The sequence below is a fragment of the Meles meles genome, chromosome 10 (assembly GCF_922984935.1).
Source record: "Meles meles chromosome 10, mMelMel3.1 paternal haplotype, whole genome shotgun sequence".
NCBI classification, from domain to species: domain Eukaryota; kingdom Metazoa; phylum Chordata; class Mammalia; order Carnivora; family Mustelidae; genus Meles; species Meles meles.
Window position 1 is genome coordinate 8,169,668 of NC_060075.1, and position 20,113 is coordinate 8,189,780.

At 39.2% G+C, this 20,113-nt stretch overlaps 1 protein-coding gene across 3 annotated transcripts in view; it reads right to left on the reverse strand.

Annotated features, from left to right (window-relative positions):
* Positions 1-20,113, reverse strand: part of CNTNAP2 (contactin associated protein 2) — a 1,946,064-nt gene that overhangs the window by 825,183 nt on the left and 1,100,768 nt on the right. For all 3 annotated transcript variants that reach the window (XM_046020922.1, XM_046020925.1, XM_046020923.1), the window contains one exon: positions 14,162-14,333. In XM_046020922.1, coding sequence (XP_045876878.1) covers positions 14,162-14,333 — 172 coding nt within the window. The remainder of the gene's footprint in view (positions 1-14,161; positions 14,334-20,113) is intronic.

The window sequence follows — 20,113 nt, forward strand, 5'->3', positions numbered from 1 at the left end:
CTCAGAAGATCAAGGAAATTGTCATGGTGGGGGGGGGGGGGTGTGCCGGCAGCTGGGAGCACACACCTCTGGACTCTGGACTGGAACAAAAAGTTAGCAGTCATGTGGATTCAATTTTGGGAAGATAGTCTAAAACCAACAGGCTTTTGGTTTGAAACAGCTAGGTCTTTGAAAGCAAAAAAAAAAAAAAAAAAAAAAAAAGAGGTACCCAAAGTGTTAAGACAGTTAAGGTCTGATCAATGACGTTCCCTGACCACCTCAGCATTGATCTCAGGAGGGTGTTCACTGTTTGATGTGATCTTCCCTAGGTATTTGTTGACTGAATGAGTCTCAAGAGACTAGACATCCTATGATACTGGTGGCTTGTGCCTTGCTTTCTGCCTTTGGGAATCTGATTTATAGAGGCCTCATGTCAGCCTGAGGTGGGTGTGATAGAGTAGATACAGAGGCATGACAAACTGAGGCAGAGGGAGGCCTACTGTAGCTGTCTGCACCGAACACCCTACCCGTGTACACAGGCCATCATTCATTTCTGCTCATATGCAGGTTTTAAGAGATCTAGAAATCACAGCATGACCCTATGACATCTATTAAAATGTTTAGATCACTGGCAGAGCAGAAAAAGGGGATGTGGAGAAGGAGGGCAGAGGGTGCACACATCTTGAGTAACCAACCGTTCTGCTTTACCCAGAATTAAGGCGTTTCTCCTAGCACTCAGTTCTCAGTGCTAAGTGCACCAGTCCCAGACAAACAAATCATGTTACACAGATCCCAGAACCTGAGCCCAGCAATAGCTAAGGCATCATCCCTAGGCCAGCAGAAACAGCTGCCAGACCAGTGGGCAGGTGGGACAGAGGTTGACTCCTGGGCATTCAGCAGGCTGGAGACCTGCAGGAGAGCCCAGAAGGAACTGGAGTAGAGGGCATGGAACAGACCCCAAGTCAAGTAAGTTGTTTGGCCCTGAACCAAGGGTCTTTCTGGAGGGGTCAAGGCCACTCAAAATGGGACAACAGCCCAAAAGGGAGCTTGACTTTTGACTAAGTTTGAATCCCATTTTGATTGGTTTTTATATATGCATATAATATATAATATACATATAAAGTTATTAGGATGTTCAAATCTTTTCAAATACTTTTTTTTTTCTGCTACTGTGTGAAATGGGAGCAAATGACCAAATGAAGATCTAGAATATAGAATATAGACGATAAAGAATGTTGGGATGCCGGGGTGGCTCAGTTGGTTCAGTGTCTGCCTTTGGCTCAGATCTTGATCCCAGCATCCTGGGATCAGTCCCACATCGAGCTCCTTGCTCAGAGGGGAGCCTGCTTCTTCCTCTGCCTGCTACTTGCTTATGTAAGTGCTCTCTCTCTCTCTTTGACAAATAAATACATAAAACTAAAAAAAAAAAAAAGAAGAAGAAGAAGAAGAGGATAAAGAACACTACATATGTTCTTCCTCTAAGTTAGGACTGTAAATTTAAACCTGCTTTTATAGAAACTCATTATCTCCTTGAACTGAAAACACGTATGGACTTACTTGCTGTTCACCTTTCCAACAGAATCAGCTTAGTTTTAAGTGATTCTACACAACTCTCATTTAAGTGCTCTTATAAAAAAAAAATATATATATATATATATATATATATATATATATATATATATATCCTTATTTTTTTTTCAAGGAAAAATATCAAACTGGGTGGATGTTCTTGAAAAGAAAGCACTGAACAATTCCTAAGTCAAGATGGCAGAGGAGTAGCAGGCTGAGACGACATCAAGTAGCAAGAGATCAGCTAGCTTATTAAACTATTCCGAACACTTACAAACCCAAAAGGAGATTGAAGAGAAGAAGAGCAGCAATTCTAGAAACAGAAAATTGACCACTTTCTGGAAGTGGATGTGTGGACAAGTGAATCCTAAGTGAAAGGAAGACAGACTACAGGGGGAGGCACAGGCTCCTGGCAAGCAGCGGAGCAACAGAGCACAACATCAGAACTTTCAGAAGTCTGCTCCACTGAGGGACATCGCTCCAGGGACTAAGCAGGGGTGGAGCCCTTGCAGGAAAGCATGGTCAAAGGTCCCACAGGGTCACAGAAAGATCAGGGGGGTCTAAGTGTCGAAGAGCTCGCAGGTACTAGAGCGGGGAAGCCGGCTACAGAGACGGAGCAGAGGAGTGAGCTCTCAGCTCGGGGTTACCTTAACTGTGATCCGTGGCACAGTCAGACCACTGCTCTTTGAGCAGGGACCCCACAAGTGGCATATCTGGGGAGACTAACCTTCATCCGTGGGAAGAGCAGAGTGGCAGGATCTACTGGGTTTGGAGACTCTAGTGGGGCTGTGTGCCAGAGAGAAATGCTTGGTGACAGGCTGGGTGAGCTCAGAGTATGGCTGGAGACCAGGAAGTCAGGAGTGTTTGACTACTTTTCTCCGAGGGCACACTGAGGAGTGGGGCCCCAAGCTCTCGGCTCCTCCGGGTAGAGATTGGGAAGCCACCATTTTCATTCCCGTCCTCCAGAGCTCTACAGAAAGTGTTCAGGGAACAAAAGCTCCAGGAGTGAACCCAAGCAGATAACTTAGCCCGGCCCCTGGCAAGGGCAGCGCAATTCCACCATGGGCAAAGACACTTGAGAATCACTGCAACAGGCTCTTCCCCCAGAAGATCAGCAAGAACATCCAGCCAAAACCAAACTCACTGATCAAGGAGAAGAGCAGAATTCCAGAGGATGGAAAAGCAAAGCATGGAATTCATGGCTTTCTCCCCATGATTCTTCAGTCTTACAAAGTTAATTAAATTTATTTAGTTTTTTTTTTCTTATTCTATTTTTTTTAACTTTTACTCTTTTCTCTTTAAACATTTTTTTAAATAGTATATCTCAACAATACCTTTCTAAAAAAGTCTTTTCAAACCTTCATTATTTTAGTCATATTTTATCCTTCATTGTATATAACTTTATATTTTGTATACATATAGGGTTTTTTCTTCTAAAAAATTTTGGGGGGCACCTGGGTGGCTCAGTGGGTTAAAGCCTCTGCCTTTGGCTCAGGTCATGATCCCAGGGTCCTGGAATCGAGCCCCACATCCCCTGCTCAGCGGGGAGCCTGCTTCCTCCTCTCTCTCTGTTTGCCTCTCTACCTATTTGTGACCTCTGTCAAATAAATGAATAAAATCTTAAAAAAAATTTTTGGGGGATACAACTGCTTCTAATAGATCAAAATATACCCTAAATCTAGCACAGGGCTTTGTCTCTAGTCTCCAGTCTGAGCAAATTCTCTCCACTTTCTTTTCCCAACCAACTTATCTTATCAGAAGATAAGAAGAAGAAAGAGAGAAGGGGGGCAGAAGGTATATTGAGGCAAATTATTATAGAGAACTTCCCTAATATGGCAAAGAGACCATGCATCAAAGTCCAGGAGGCACAGAGAATCCCACCCCCCCAAATCAGTAAGAATAGGTCCACACCCCATCATCTAATAGTAAAACTTACAAGTCTTAGTGACAAACAGAAAATACTGAAAGCAGCCTGGGACAAGAAGTCTTTAACATACAATGGTAAAAATATTACATTGGCAGCAGACTTATCCACAGAGACCTGGCAGGCCAGAAAGAACTGGCATGATATATTGAGAACACTAAATGAGAAAAACATGCAGCCAAGAATACTATATCCAGCTAGGCTATCATTGAAAATAGAAGATGAGATAAAAAGCTTCCAGGACAAACAAAAACTAAAAGAATTTGTAAATACCAAACCAGCCCTACAGGAATTATTGAAAGGGGCCCTCAAAGCGAAGACAGAGCCTAAAAGTAGTAGACCAGAAAGGAACAGAGACAATATATACTAACAGTCACCTTACAGGCAATACATTGGCACTAAATTCATACCTCTCAAGTTACCCTGAATCTAAGGAAAAAATGAAACAAGATGGAATCAGGAGGGAGATAAACCACAAGAGACTCTTAATCTCACAAAACAAACTAAGGGTTGTTGGGGGGACAGAGGTAGGGAGAGGGTGGTTGGGTTATGGACATTGGACAGGGTATGTGCTATGGAGAGTGCTGTGAAGTGTATAAACCTGGCAATTCACAGACCTGTACCCCTGGGGCTAATAATACATTATATGTTAATAAAAAATTAAAAATTAAAAAAAAAAATAGTTACCCTGAATGTAAATGGGCTAAAATGCCGCAATCAAAAGACACAGGGTATCAGAATGGATAAAAAACAGAACCCATCAATATGCTGTCTACAAGAAACTCATAATAACCCAAAGGCACTACCAGATTCAAAGTGAGGGGGCGGATAACAATTTACCATGCCAATGGACATCAAAAGAAACCCGGGGTGGCAATCCTTATATTAGATAAATTAGATTGTAAGCCAAAGACTATAATAAGAGATAAGGAAGGACACTATATCATACTCAAAGGGTCTGTCCAACAAGAAGATCTAACAATTTGAATATCTATGCCCCTAACAAGGTTGTAGCTAACTATATAAACCAATTAATAACAAAATCAAAGAAACGCATCTATAATAATGCAATAATACTAGGGGATGTTAACACCCCCCTCACTGAAATGGACAGATCATCCAAGCAAAAGATCAACAAGGAAATAAAGGCCTTAAATGACACACTGGACCAGATGGACACCACAGATGTATTCAGAACATTCAATCCCAAAGCAATAGAATACACATTCTTCTCTACGGCACATGGAACATTCTCCAGAATAGATCACATCCTGGGTCACATATCAGGTCTCAACAGGTACCAAAAGACTGGGATCATTCCATGCATATTTTCAGACCACAATGCTATGAAGCTAGAACTCAATCACAAAAGGAAAGTTGGAAAGAACCCAAATACAGGGAGGCTAAAGAGCATCCTACTAAAGAATGAACTGGTCAACCCGGAAATTAAAGAAGAATTCAAAACACTCATGGAAACAAATGAAAATGAAAAAACAACTGTTCAAAACCTGTGAGATACAACAAAGGCAGTCCTGAGAGGAAAACAAGCCTTTCTTAAGAAAAATGTCTCAAATATATAACCTAAACCCACACCTAAAGGAACTGGAAAAAGAACAGCAAAGAAAGCCTACAACCCAGCAGGAGAAGAGAAATAATAAGGATCAGAGCAGAAATCAATGAAATAGAAACCGAAAAAACAGTAGAACAAATCAAAAAAACTAGGAGCTGGTTCTTTGAAAGTATTAATAAGACTGCTAAACCCCTGGCCAGACTTACCAAAAAGAAAAGAGAAAGGACCCAAATTAATAAAATATGAATGAAAGAGGAGAGATTACAACCAAAACCCAAGAAATACAAACAATAATAAGAACATATTATAAGCAATAAAACGCCAGCAAATTTGACGATCTAGAAGAAATGAATGCATTCCTAAAGATGTATAAACTACCAAAACTGAACCAGGAAGAAATAGAAAACCTGAACAGACCTATAACCAGTAAGGAGATTGAAAAAGTCATCAAAAATCTCCCAACAAACAAAAGCCCAGGGTCAGATTGCTTCCCAGGGGAATTCTACCAAGCATTTAAAGAAGAATTAACTCCTATTCTTCTGAAACTGTTCCAAAAAATTGAAATGGAAGGAGAACTTCCAAACTCATTTTATGAGGCCAGCATTATCTTGATCCCCAAACCAGACAAAGACCCCATCAAAAAGGAGAATTACAGACCAATATTCTTGATGAACACAGATGTGAAAATTCTCACTAAAACACTAGTCAATAGGATCCAACAGTACATTAAAAGGATGATTCACCACGACCAAGTGGGATTTATTCCTGGGATGCAAGGTTGGGTCAACATGTGCAAATCAATCAATGTAATACAATACACTAATAAAAGAAAGAACAAGAACCATATGATACTCTCAATAGATGCTGATTAAGCATTTGAGAAAGTACAGCATTCTTTCTTGATCAAAACTCTTCCCATTGTAGGGATATAGGGTACATACCTCCATATCATCAAAGCCATCTATGAAAACCCACAGTGAGTATCATTCTCAATGGAGAAAAATTGGGAGCTTTTCCTTTAAGGTCAGGAACATGGCAGGGATGTCCACTGTCACCACTGCTATATTCAACATAGTACTAGAAGTCCTAGCCTCAGCAATCAGACAACAAAAAGAAATTAAAGGCATCCGAATCCGCAAAGAAGAAGTCAAACTCTCACTCTTTGCAGATGATATGATACTTTCTGTGGAAAGCCCATAAGACTGAACTCCAAAACTGCTAGAACTTGTACAGGAATTCAGTAAAGTGTCAGGATATAAAATCAATGCACAGGAATTACTTGCATTTCTATACACCAACAGCAAGACAGAAGAAAGAGAAATTAAGGAGTTGTTCCCACTAACAACTGCACCCAAAACCATAAGATACTTAGGAATAAACCTAACCAAAGAGGCAAAGAATCTGTACTCAGAAAGCTATAAAGTACTCATGAAAGAAATTGAGTAAGACACCAAGAAATGGAAAAATGTTCCATGCTCATGGATTGGAAGAACAAATATTGTGAAAATGTCTATGCTACCTAAAGCAATCTACATGTTTAATGCAGTCCCTACCAACATACCATCCATTTTTTCAAAGAAATGGAACAAATAATCCTAAAATTTATATGGAACCAGAAAAGACCTCGAATAGGCAGAGGAATGTTGAAAAATAAAGCCAAATTTGGTGGTATCACAATTATAGACTTTAAGCTCTACTACAAAGATGTCATTATCAAGACAGTATGGTACTGGCACAAAACAGACACAAAGATCAATGGAACAGAATAGAGAGCCCAGAAATAGACCCTCAACTCTGTGGTCAACTAATCTTTGACAAAGCAGGAAAGAATGTCCAATGGAAAAAAGACAGTCTCTTCAACAAATGGTGTTGGAAAACTGGAAAGCCACATGCAGAAAAATGAAACTGGACCATTTCCTTATACCACACACGAAAATAGACTCAAAATGGATTATGGACCTCAATGTGAGAAAGGAATCCATCAAAATTCTTGAGAAGAACACAGGCAGCAACCTCTTCAACCTCAACCGCAGCAACTTCTTCCTAGAAACATCGCCAAAGGCAAGGGAAGCAAGGGCATAAATGGACTATTGGGACTTCATCAAGATCAAAAGCTTTTGCACAACAAAGGAAACAGTTAACAAAACCAAAAGACAACTGACAGAATGGGAGAAGATATTTGCAAACGACATATCAGACAAGGGGCTAGTATCCAAAATCTATAAAGAACTTATTAAACTCAACACCCAAAGAACAAATAATCCAATCAAGAAATGGGCAGAGGGCATGAACAGACATTTCTGCAAAGAAGACATCCAGATGGACAACAGACACATGAGAAAGTGCTCCACATCACTCAGCATCAGGGAAATACAAATCAGAACCACAATGAGATACCACTTCACACCAGTCAGAATGGCTAAAATTAACAAGTCAGGAAAGGACAGATGCTGGCGAGGATATGGAGAAAGGGGAACCTTCCTACATTGTTGATGGTAATGCAAGCTGGTGCAGCCACTCTGGAAAGCAGCATGGAGATTCCTCAAAAAGTTGAAAATAGAGCTGTCGGGGCACCTGGGTGGCTCAGTGGGTTAAAGTCTCTGTCTTCGGCTCAGGTCATGATCCCAGGGTCCTGGATCGAGCTCCACATCAGGCTCTCTGCTCAGCAGGGAGCCTGCTTCCAACTCTCTCTCTGTCTGCCTCTCTGCCTACTTGTGATCTCCCTCTGTCAAATAAATAAATAAAATCTTAAAAAAAAAAAAAAGAAAGAAAAGAAAAAAAAAATAGAGCTGCTGTATGACCCAGCAATCGCACTACTGGGTATTTACCCTAAAGATACAAATGCAGTGATCTGAAGGGGCATGTGCACCCAAATGTTTATAACAGCAATGTCCACAATAGCCAAACTATGGAAAGAACCTAAATGTCCATCGACAGATCAATGGATAAAGAAAAAGTGGTATATATATATACACAATGGAATACAATGCAGCCATCAAAAGAAATGAAATCTTGCCATTTGTAATGACGGGGTAGAACTACAGGGTATTATGCTGAGCGAAATAAGTCAATCACAGACAGACAATTATCATATGATCTCCATAATATGAGGAATTTGAGAGGCAACATAGGGGTTTGGGAGGTAGGAAAGGAAGAAATGGAACAAGATGGGATAGAGAGGGAGAAAAACCATAAGAGACTCTTAATCTCACAAAACAAACTGAGGGTTGCTGGGGGGATGGGGGGATGGGGAGGGTGGTTGCATTATGGATATTGGGGAGGGTATGTGCTATGGTGAGTGCTGTGAAGTCTGTAAGCCGGACGATTCACAGACTTATACTCCTGGGGCTAATAATACATTATATGTTTAAAAAAATTTTTTTTTTTTTAAAAAAAGCATTGAACAAAAAATGAAACCATTTAACTAAAAAAATAAAAACTGGGTCTTTGATTATGCACTTCCATCCAAAAATATAATGAAGACTTAATTACTAACTCAAAAATAGGATCCAGTCTATTCAATTTCTCAAGGGGTAATTTTGTAGGCCGTGGTTAAGTTGGGGCATTTAGTCTTCCTTTTATGCTTTCTTTGCTCTCTAGAATGTTCACTGGTCTTGTTTCTTAATATTTACAACGGAGATTATAGGAAAGGTAAGGAAGATTCTCATTCTAATGAACTACTTTTACTAATTTTTCTACCCACTGCTGATTCTAACAAGAAGATTCTCATTCTAATGAACTACTTTTACTAATTTTTCTACCCACTGCTGATTCTAACAATATAAATGTGCTTTGGCCTCTAAACGACCATTTTGTCCCCAAAGTTCAATCCCTGGGGAACATCATTGGCATGCAACTTAATATATCCTAAAATAAATGTACCATCTTTTGTTTCGAAGCCATTTCCTTACTTGGGAATGTGTTCCTCTGTGTTCTGGTTAAAAAAAACAAAAAATGTACTGCTTGACTTTAGAATGGAGGATAGAGAAAGGGCAGATGTTTTTGGCTCCAAGAAGAAAAGAACTTGACTCACAGTGACTTAAATAAACAGAAAATGCTTCTCTTCCCTCCAAAAAAGGAGTGAAGGTGTTTGCTGACTCCGGATCACTTGAGTGCTGGCACTCTAGACCATACAGCTCCAGGCCTCTGAACAAGGACAGTGGAGCGGAAGGAGTGACATGTGTATCAAGAAACTAAAAGCTTCCTCAAGAACACCATAGCTGACTTCTGCTTGTCTCTCATTAGCCAGGACTGTATCCCATTGTCACTCCTGCCTACGACAAAGAAAGAATATCTCTCTGGAGCTAAGTGATGAGGATGGCCTGACGATTGATATAGAAATTACAACCAGCAAGATGTACTGTATTATTAATATTACTCACAAAGCAGGTAAAGTTTGCCAGACCGGTCATGAACACCACCTACATAAGCTCAAAATATTCTAACACCACATTTGTCATCCCCTATGTCCTAGATGAGAATCACAGGCAAGCTAATCAAACAGTAACTCCACAGAGATTCACAAGTTCCACAGTCTGTTACTGCAACTCTCCTAGTTTACAAATGTGACCAACACTTGCCAGGATCTGCCCAAGGCTCCTTCCCAATTCCCTTCCCTAACTGCCCCCTACCCACTTTGTGATGCCCTATGGGAGGCAGTGAACAAACCCAACTTTAGTTCTAGGAGTGTTTAGTAGGTTTCTGAATCTCAGATGCTCACACCTACAAAGAAGTTAGAGAGAAGTGGATCGAGAAGAGGAACTGAGTGGGCACCTGAAGACATGTGCCACAAGGAGCCAACAAAATAAGGGCACTAGGAGCAAGTAAAAGGTGACAATCATCCAGGAGAAACAGAGAAGTTACTTGTTAGATATTTTATCATTTTCAGAGAATATACTAGCAACTGAAGGTTTGATGAAGGTCCTCCTCTCCAAGAGCAGGATATCCTTCAAAGGGTAAAGCTACAGGCTCCCAGTGTTGGAAGAGGCTTTCTGCCCACTATTCACGTTCTCCCCTTCCACATCTATGGCTCTTCATGAAATACAGTTAAAGAAACCAGAGGCCCTCAACAGGCAAACATGGAGATTTCATCAGACAGCATTTTATTGTGTAATCTGCAGATACATGCCTCTGACTTACATATAGCCAACTGCCTTCTTGATATGTCCACTGTGTCCAGCACAAATTTCAACACTGAATTCCTGATCTTTTTCCTCAACCCTTGACCAATCTTCTCTGCCCTAGTCTTCCCACTGGAAGATGGTAACTCCTTCCTTCTAGTTGCTTAAACTAAATAATTTGGGTTTATTCTCTAACTGCAATATTTAGTCCATCAAGAAACCCTATTGACTCTACTTTCTAAATATATTCAGAACTGACTGCATCTCACTACGTCTTATGCTAGCACTCTGGTCTTAGGCCACTAGCACCTCTCACCTAGATCACTATAATAGGCTCCTTGTTCCTACCTTTCCTCCTCCCACAGCCAGTTATCCTTTTATTTTTATTTATTTTATTTTATTATTATTTTTTAAAGATCTTATTTGACACACAGAGAGAGATCACAAGTAGGCAGAGAGGCAGGCAGAGAGAGAGGGGGAAGCGGGCTCCCCGCTGAGCAGAGAGCCTGATGCAGGGCTCAATCCCAGGACCCTGAGATGTGACCTGGGCTGAAGGCAGAGGCTTAACCCACTGAGCCACCCAGGTGCCCCCAGAGTTATCCTTTTAAGACAGATCATGTCATTGCTCTACTTAGAAACCCACATGGCTCCTTCATTCCCTCAGAATAAAAACCAAATCGTTAAAATAACCTATAGATCTCCAGGACCTGGCCTCTAGAACTTCTCTGGCCTCCTCTCCCACAACTCTACTTGTCCTTCCAAATTTGCCATTCTGGTCCTGTGCTGATCCTAGATCATGCCAGGCAGACTTGTTGCTCTGACTGTCCTCTCCACACTGACTATTCTCTTGCCAACAGAATTGGCAAATTCTATTACTTCTTTCAGGTCTTGAATTAATATCATCTTTTCAATAAGGCTAACTCTGACCAACCCATTTAGACTACAACCCAACACCTCAGTCTCTTGGAATGCCAGTTCTCCTTGATTTGCTCTTCTTTTTTTTTTTTTCTTCTCCACAGAACTTATTTCTTCCTACTATAATATTTTCTTCCTTATTACATTTGTTTTTCTTCCTTTACAAGTACAAAGATCTTTGTCTATTGTGTTCAATGATGTATCCTATGTGCCTAGAACAGTGCCTGGCATCATTGATACACTCAGAACATACTATTGAATTCTACAGCTTGGTGTGCTCACTCTTTTCTTGATTCATTGCTGTGCTCCAAACAAGTAAATAAAACAAGCCACATGTAAATCCACACACAAAGAAAGAGAAATAAGTTCAAATCATAGGGTATTCCCCTATGACACACAACAAAACCCCATCATCTTCCCCAAATGATTTCCCTAAATTCCACTCATCAAATCACTGCAGCTGCTTCTATCATCTCCAAATATTTCATAAAAATTGTGCCAGTGGTAGCTTTTCTATTTTTTTTTTTACCCTATGTTCTCATTTATTCTTTTTTTTCCCTTTCTTTCAAAAATAGCTCTCAAATCAATCAAGCTGAACTCTTGAAAGGAGCAAACTAAGAAAGAGTCACTGTAGGCTTACTTAGGGAAAATTCAGATGGTTTGAAAATAAAATGGCACAGACTGGGCAGTTGCAAAGTTTTAGTTAGAGGGAAAACATCAGACTAGAGATGAGCTGGGAATGTATCATTCCAGTGTTATCCGGTGGTCACTATTACATGAAGGTAGGGTAAAACCACTGGTGCCCTCACATGGAAAGACACAGAGTAAGGGTGAGCTCCTCAATGGTTGGCATAAGGTGAAAACAGTCTTCAAACATACAAAAATACAACACTTCACAGATTACAATTTTGAGCTGGAAACATTTTAGATGAATAAAGGAATGTGTTCTTTCACATACTGGAAATTAATGTACATAAACTATTGCCCTGATGATCATTTTGTGATACATATCCACTCATTACATTTTACACCTAAAACTAATATATTGTTATATGTCAATTACACGTCAATTTAGGGAGGAAAAAAAGAAGTCATTGCCTTCAAAAACTAGAACAAACAGAAAATAGATTCCTTAACGGACTTTAGAAATGTTGATTTGTCAGAGGTGACGAATTCCCCATAGCTACTCTACTGGGTTATCATCCTGGAGGATAAAAAAGACATATTCTTTGTTCTGTCAGCTATAGGATGCTTGGTAATATGGAAAATGGGACTGACCCATTTTGGTGAAAAAATATTTTGTATATTCTTGTATCTGCCAAAAATTGAAATCTGTATTCCCTATTCTCCATCTTTTCTTGCACTGTTCTTCTCATCAGAAATGCCATTTTCTGTTTTCTTCATATATAAAAATCCCATTTATTCTTTTGGGGCCAATTTAGCACCAACTCCCTCCATGGAAGTAAAACATTAAAGTCTCAACATCTTACCCATATTTCTTTAGTAGCAAACAATTTAAACATAATGTCCAGGATACATGCTGTTCAAAGTAAATAGCAACATCACCATAAAATCTAGCCTGTTTACAAAAGCTGAATAAACTAACTTGGGTTAGTTTATTGACAGAAATTATTATATCATTAAATCTACTGACATGGAAAATGGACAAGGCACTAAAATAACTCAATCTGCTGTATACACATTACTAAGAAGGAAAAATCTTTCTGTATGGAAGACAATTAATAAAAATTTATAGATAAATATCAAATATCACAAATACGGTCTTAAAACATTCATGTCTCAGTTTTTCTTATTATTGCTACTACTTGCTTTAGGCAGAAATAATAGCTATTGCATTATTGCTGGTTCAAAAATTAGGAATATATTTCCATTAAAATTGTTCACTGTTCTGTTTAAATATAAATTGGTTAGGCCAACAGGGTGAGTATTTGCAAATACGTAACAGAAATAAGAACTATGCTATGTTATCAAGTCTCTCATTATAAACATATTAAGACTTTAAAAAGTTACATTCCATAGCCATCATTTAAACTGTAATTTACCATTCACATGGATATAATTTTATTGAGATTATATGGCAGCAAACTTACTTTATTATAGATGATTTTATGTCTTTTTAAGATTCATTTTATGTCTTTGGATGACTTTCCTAAGGATCTCCTCTTAAATGAAGTAAGATTACTAGAGACTGAAAGTCTACTCTTTGTTGGGAGCAAGACTAAGACTTCTGAAACTTTCATCTTGCAAAATATAAAATTAATGAGATTATTTTTCAGAGTAAGATAGCCCTCTAATAAAAGATTTGAATACAGTTTAGAAAATCACCTAAAATCACCAGGTTAAATTCAACGCAAAGTTCGATATGGTTTATTTATGGATGAAATATCTCATACTACTTTTCATGGTAATGAAAGGCACTTTTTAGAAATATATTAAGGTTAGTGTATGTAATGATGTAATAGTTCATGTAAGAGTTGTATCTTTCTACTCTGTGAGATGTCAACTAGGTTTTTATATAAAAAAAAAGCTCCTCTCCAGATTTGCAAAAATGAACATAGATTCGATTTTGCAATATTTCAGTATGTATATTTTGTAAGCAGACTCAATTACATTAAATATTCTGTTTCAGTAAATTCCCATACTGCCTGTCAACATTTTTAAAGCTTCTTTTTCTTCAAGAGAGGGCTTTGGAGGGGAAAATACGCTGAGCATGAGTCGTGACCAACACAAGAAGAGAAGGGACATTTCTGCTTGTGGGCTAGGAAGCTAAATTAAAATAAACTGAGTTCCTTTATAACTCAGCTGTTGCTTGCAAAATTACCTGCATAATGCTCACATTTACGGAGGGAGATTGGCGTGACATCCCAGATTGTTCTACCATATATACCCAGGTCCTTCTATAAACGTCACTGCTAAAATCACATATGCTGTAGGCGTGACAGATGGCTCCTCCGCCTTACCTCTTATACGTGGTGTGTGTGTGTGTGTGTTTCTCTTGTCCCACAACAAAAGCGTGAATTCAGAAGTCTGGACACGTAGAAGTAGGACGGAAAGACTGTATACCTGTCTATAATGGCGCACATGTCGATGCTGACGTTCGCAAAACTCCCCGGCCTCCTCTGGGCCACTTCATATAAATTCACCAGTTGGTCATCCACTTGGATGAGCTGCATGCATCCTTGGAAAGAAGGCTGAAGGACAGAGTGACTGGAGTTACTCATCTGGTTCAGGAAACCTGTGAGAGAGAAGAAGTGGGAAAGTTATATCCTGCGTAGAGCATGCTTCACTGAAATTCCTCTGGCTGTCTTCCGTGACCACAGCCGCCCTGTCCTGTTGATCCTTGTTGATGTCCTGTTCAACGCAGAAGAATGGAATCTTTTGAGAAAGCAGTATTATTTCAGGAGATGAAGGAAGGGTAGAACCTGGTGAATGTTTGTCTCTGGGATCTACTTGTCATATTTTCTCCATGACATTTTCTTCCTTGGTCTGTCACATCACTCTGTCCCTCTGGTCTTGAAGGCTGACTCCTACACTTCCTCACCTGATTCTCTCTTTAGATATTAAAACATAAAACTTTAGACCTTTCCCAACTATCTACTATCTTCCTTTTCTGCCTTCAAATTTACTTCTATTTTCTTAGTACCCTAGAGCCCTGTTATTCAGATGTCAAGAAACTAAAGCATTATTGATTATGGTGGCTCTCTTTTATGGATTAATGTCTAACTCAATCCAAAAAGATATTTGCATTACAAATGATTTCTTGACTTATCAAATCCAAAGAAACATCATAAAGAAATAAACTGAGGCAGAAGGCCCAGGTACCCTCCTCTGAATATCCATCTTATAGAGTAATATGATATAGGGAGTATAAATGATAAGAAATGAAACTAAAAAGAGAATGAATAGCAAGACAAAAAAAAAGTAAATACCGGTGGTTCTATTAGGCAACAGAAGATACATGTACAAATTTTAAAGTCAGACATTAAAAATTTAATTGCAAAATAACTTTAAAATACCAACATGAGTCAATTACCTAAATTATGCCTTTTTAATAGGAAAAAAATGCATAATTCTTAGTGTGTGCATTAAATCTATATGCCAGTCACAGGAAAAAAAAAAATACTTCTCTATCCCATTAACTATCTCCAGAAAGTCTCAAAAAGTATCTACTTTTCATATTTTTCCTCACACCAAATTTACTATTGGAGCACATTTAAGCTGTACTAATTTGTCTGCTTAAAATTCTAAAGTTATTAACATATTTATTTCAGTCTAATATTGCAGCTACAGAAAAAAAATATACAGAATGGGTTGGGATCAAGATGTGTCATTAAGTTGATAAAAGTGAATTTCCAATAGAAAACTTATCGAAAAAATTGACCATTAAGTGATTTTTTAAAAAACATGTCCTATTTGACTAGTAATACCAGTTTAGGACAATAGAACCCTTTCTTCCATTATTAATGGGTTATGATATTTCAAGTCTAGTAATTATCATTTGAATTCCCTTTAAGAGTTAATCACAGAGCTGTATATCATTTTTCTATCAACACTGTACTATGTAAAAACAGGATTCTACTTAAATTAATTTCTTGACTTAAAAAATCTACTTCTGATATCAAACATATGACATGTATATATCTTTCCCTAAGTCACATTTTTTTTCATTTGCATTGTTAGTCTCTTCAGAAAACTGCTGATCTTAGATAAGTGGCCCATTTAGACTAGTTGTATGCATACATATGATTTTCAATCTGTTTAATCAAGATAAAATTGAATGGAGTATAATGTCTAAACTTAGCAGAGAGAAAACATCCAGCTGTAACTTTATTGACTACTCTTAACAAGACGATCATTTGGTTCTGTTTTTTGAGTACTTGGGAGTCTCTAAATATCCACACTAGGTTTGAAATATTTCAAAATGAGTTGATCTATTTGTGAGAACAAGATCTCTGAAGCAAAGCAGCTGTGTAACACACAGATCACTATGAATTGGACATAATTAAGGTCATAAAACAAGACTTCATCAGTCACTCCTAACAATGTTCTGTTTGGCCCTGATAAATTCTGGAGTTTGAAACTGTCAAGTCCTTTTACTTTTCTACATGGGATACATTCTAGGCGAAGACAGTTAGAGGACAAACTACTATATATATCTATTAAAATTTAGGGTGTCTTTTTTTTCCTTTCCTTGCATTATGTATAACATTTCCAAGAGGAAGTCCATTAATCCTTGCCTCTGGTATTCAAACCCTTTCCTAATCTCCTTCTACCCTAAGTTAGCCCTGACTCTGGTTAGTAGAAAACTATGAAGCGGTGGTTGTGTGTGACTTCTGGTACTAGTATCGGCTTGGTTTCTGAGACTGCTAGCTGATCATTCCACGAGCAGTCTTCTAGAAAAGCCATGAGAGATAATAAATCATGGTTTCCAGCTATTAAATTTTGGGGCAATTTGTTTATGCAATAATGAATACCTAGTAATAAATTTTGTACTGGGAGGGAATTACAACAAAACCTACAGAAGTGGCAGTGACCTCAGGACTGGGATGTACAAGTAAGCTGGGCAGGCTTCACAAGGACTGTGAGCAGAAGCCTGATGATGGCTCTTGAGGAGGTTGTCAGTAATGGCTTAAAGGAAAGTAAGGAATAAATGTGATTGGAAATGAGAGAAAACTGGATCCTGGCTATGCTGCAGTAGGAAGTTAAATCACATCATGATAATATGGGAAGGAAACATACTTAATGAATTGGGTAACCTAGATAAGGACATTTCAGGCAGAGAATTCTGAACATCTATTTATAATAAAGGGGGAAAAAGAAGAGAGAAAAACTAAAGAAAACCATTAAATACAAAGAAAGTGGGACTTGATGGATTTGAAAGTATTTTCTCACTTCTAGTCTCTCCGGATGGCCAACAATGCAAAAATTTAAGTCACTTGCAGGCAAAAGTCAACTACCAGTAAAACATAATGTAAAGATGGCAATGAGGTATGACTGTGATACCCACCTTAAGACCTCCAAAATGTATTAGGTGGTGCCTCAAAGAACTATTCATCCAGACTAAAGAAATGCTAGACAGTTTATTAAAGTGTCTTACAGATCCCCTGAGTTAACCAGTGCTAAGGGCATTCTTCCCTTAGCATGTCAGCAAAAATCCAGTGTAAAAAAAAAAATTTAATTAAATTAAAAAGCTTATCTTCATCAGATACTGGACGTGGCTTTTGCTTAATGGAATAAACCAGCATAATCAAAGGAAACCCACAGATTTGTAAGACAGCCATACTTGTGGTAACACCATCAGCTTGGCCTGAGAGGGACAGAGATGAGACAGATAGAAACTGTGTCTTTAAACCCTAAATTCTACAGGCAGGAAATTATATGGCTATAAACAAAGGCTACTTTTATATTAAAAGGAAGCATGGGTCAGAGAGGTAGAACTGTGAATCAGAGGGCAGAGCCAAGACCCATGAAGAAACACTTCCAAGAAATATTAGAAGTGAGCCTTAATCCAGGAATCACCAACTAGTACCTGACTGGAATCTAGAACCACTATGGACTGGTTACTTCTGTGTGCTTCTATTTCCCCCTTTTGAACCAGAGAGTCTGAAGTGGTTACTTGATGCCTATCTGACCATCATATGTTGGGTGTGTGGGTGGCACAAAACTTGTTCACCGGTCTTCAGGTGAGAAGCTTTATTTGAATACCTTCCTTTGTTCTCAGACTTCCCTAGGAGCTTCATGTTGGTATGAACTTGACTCATGATGAGTTTCTGGATTCTGAGCAGACCCTCTAATGGAAGGAAGCTTTAAAGGACCTTTGAAGGAAGTAAGTGTACTTTTTCATGTGGAAGAGACACGGACCTTTGGGTTCCAGAGGGCGAACCATGGTAACCAACCTCCAAAACGGCCACACAGCACCTCCTGGCTAGTCATACCCTGTGGGGTTCCCTCCTACGCTGAATCCGTGCTGACTTGTGTGACAAACAGAACACTGCAGAAGTGACAGTGTGTCTGTGACTTTCAAGGCCTAGTAGTAAAAAGGCCTTAGAGGCTTTTACGTTGGTCTCGGATCACTGGCTCTGAGGAAGCCAGCCCCTAGGCCATGGGGAACCTCAAGCAGTCTACTGGGGAGACACCCGTAGGGACAGGAAATAGGACCCCACTGCCAGCAGCAGCTTATAGCCGTGTGAGTGAGCCATCTCCAAGCAGAGCTTCCAATCCTTGTCAAGCCTTCAGATGAGTGCGGCTGCCGGAACCATAAAGCTACAACCACACGAGGACTTCGCGCTAGAACTTCCCAGCCGAGTTGTTCCTGAATTATGGGCCCACAAACAGAGAAGAGTGACTAAGCTCTTGCTGTGCTGAGCCCTAAATTGTGACGTAGTCTTTATGCAGCAGTTAAGAACATGCTATTTGTTTTCTGCGTGTGTTCCCCTTCTGTACACATGTAACTGCAAGAAAAAGACCAGTGTATCGTGCCTGCGATACTTGCAGTGGCCGCTCTAAAGCTCAAGCATTAACCTACTTAGTAGATTAACAGCAGGATAGTTTGGAGATCGAAATTTGCAGCTGGGATTCTGAGGGTCAGAAATGAATGGCTAGAAAGTTAAACTTAATTGAAATTTGCCAAGTTAATAGAAAGATTATATAGAATGAGGAGATTAACATTTGTTTCTTTTGGCTTAACACTTTAAATATCTATGAATTTGGAATAAAAAATGCATTGTGTACACATGGGGTGTCACTGGCTCCACGATCTGGCAGGGTGACACCCACACTAATTGTCGCTTTGCAGACTCAACTGCCTCACTACCAGTGAAATGGAAAAACTTCCCTCTTTGCAGGGTTGTTGTAATTATGTTGGGGATTTCTGTTTCAAGACTTCCCACGTAAAAACGTCATACCTGATTTGAAGTCCACTCAGTATTTTATTATTCTTGCTGACAAAAGGTTTTAAGATTTTGATTCAGAAATACATCAGTGGAAAACATGCTGATATTTGTTTTGACATTAAAACACCAATCGAAACTGCTGTAAGTTATCACGTGAATCTGATGGGACAGAAAGAGGGAAAAAATAGGAAACAGGCATAGTGCTAAGTGAAGTAAGTCAATCAGAGAAAGACAAATACCATATGATTTCACTCATATGTGGAATTTAAGAAACAGATGAACGTTGGGTTTTGAAAAAAGAAGGAGAGAGAAAACCAAGAAGCAGACTCTTAACTATAGTGAACAACCAGAGTTACTGGAGGGGAGGTGGGGGGGAAGGGGGGGGGTGGGTGAACCAGGTGATGGGGATTAAGGAGTGCACTTGTGTTGAGGACCTGGTGTTGTATGGAAGTGTTGAATCACTACATTGTACACCTGAAACTAATATTATGCTATATGTGAACTAACTGGAATTCAAATAAAAATTTGGAGAAAGAAAAATATTAATTTATTTTAAATTTTTTTTTACGGGGAGAGGGGCAGAGGCAGAGGGAGGAAGAAAATCTTAAGCAGGCTCCACACCTTGTGTTGAGCCCGACACACAGCTTTATCCTGCAACCCTGAGATCCTGACCTGAGCTGAAATCAAGAGTCAGATGTTTAACAGCCTGAGCCACTCAGGCACCCCAATTGATTTATTAACTTCAATAAAGTGAGATCTTGCCATTTGTGACAAATGGATGGACACTGAAGGTATTATGCTAAGTGAAATAAATCCGAAAGAGAAAGACAAAAACCATATGATTTCACTCATATATGGGATCCAGCAAACAAAACAAATGAACAAACAGAAAGGCAGAAACGAAGCCATAAATGCAGAGAACAAATTGATGGCTGCCAGAGGGGAAGGGTGTGGGAGGCTGGGCAAAATGGGTGAAGGCAGTGGGAGGTAGAGGCTTCCAGTTATGAAATGAACGAGTCACAGGGATGCAGGGACCCCCCATAGGGAAGAGTTGGTGGTACTGTAACAGCTTTGTATGGTGACAGATGGTAGCTACACTTGTGAGCATACCATAAGGTAGAGA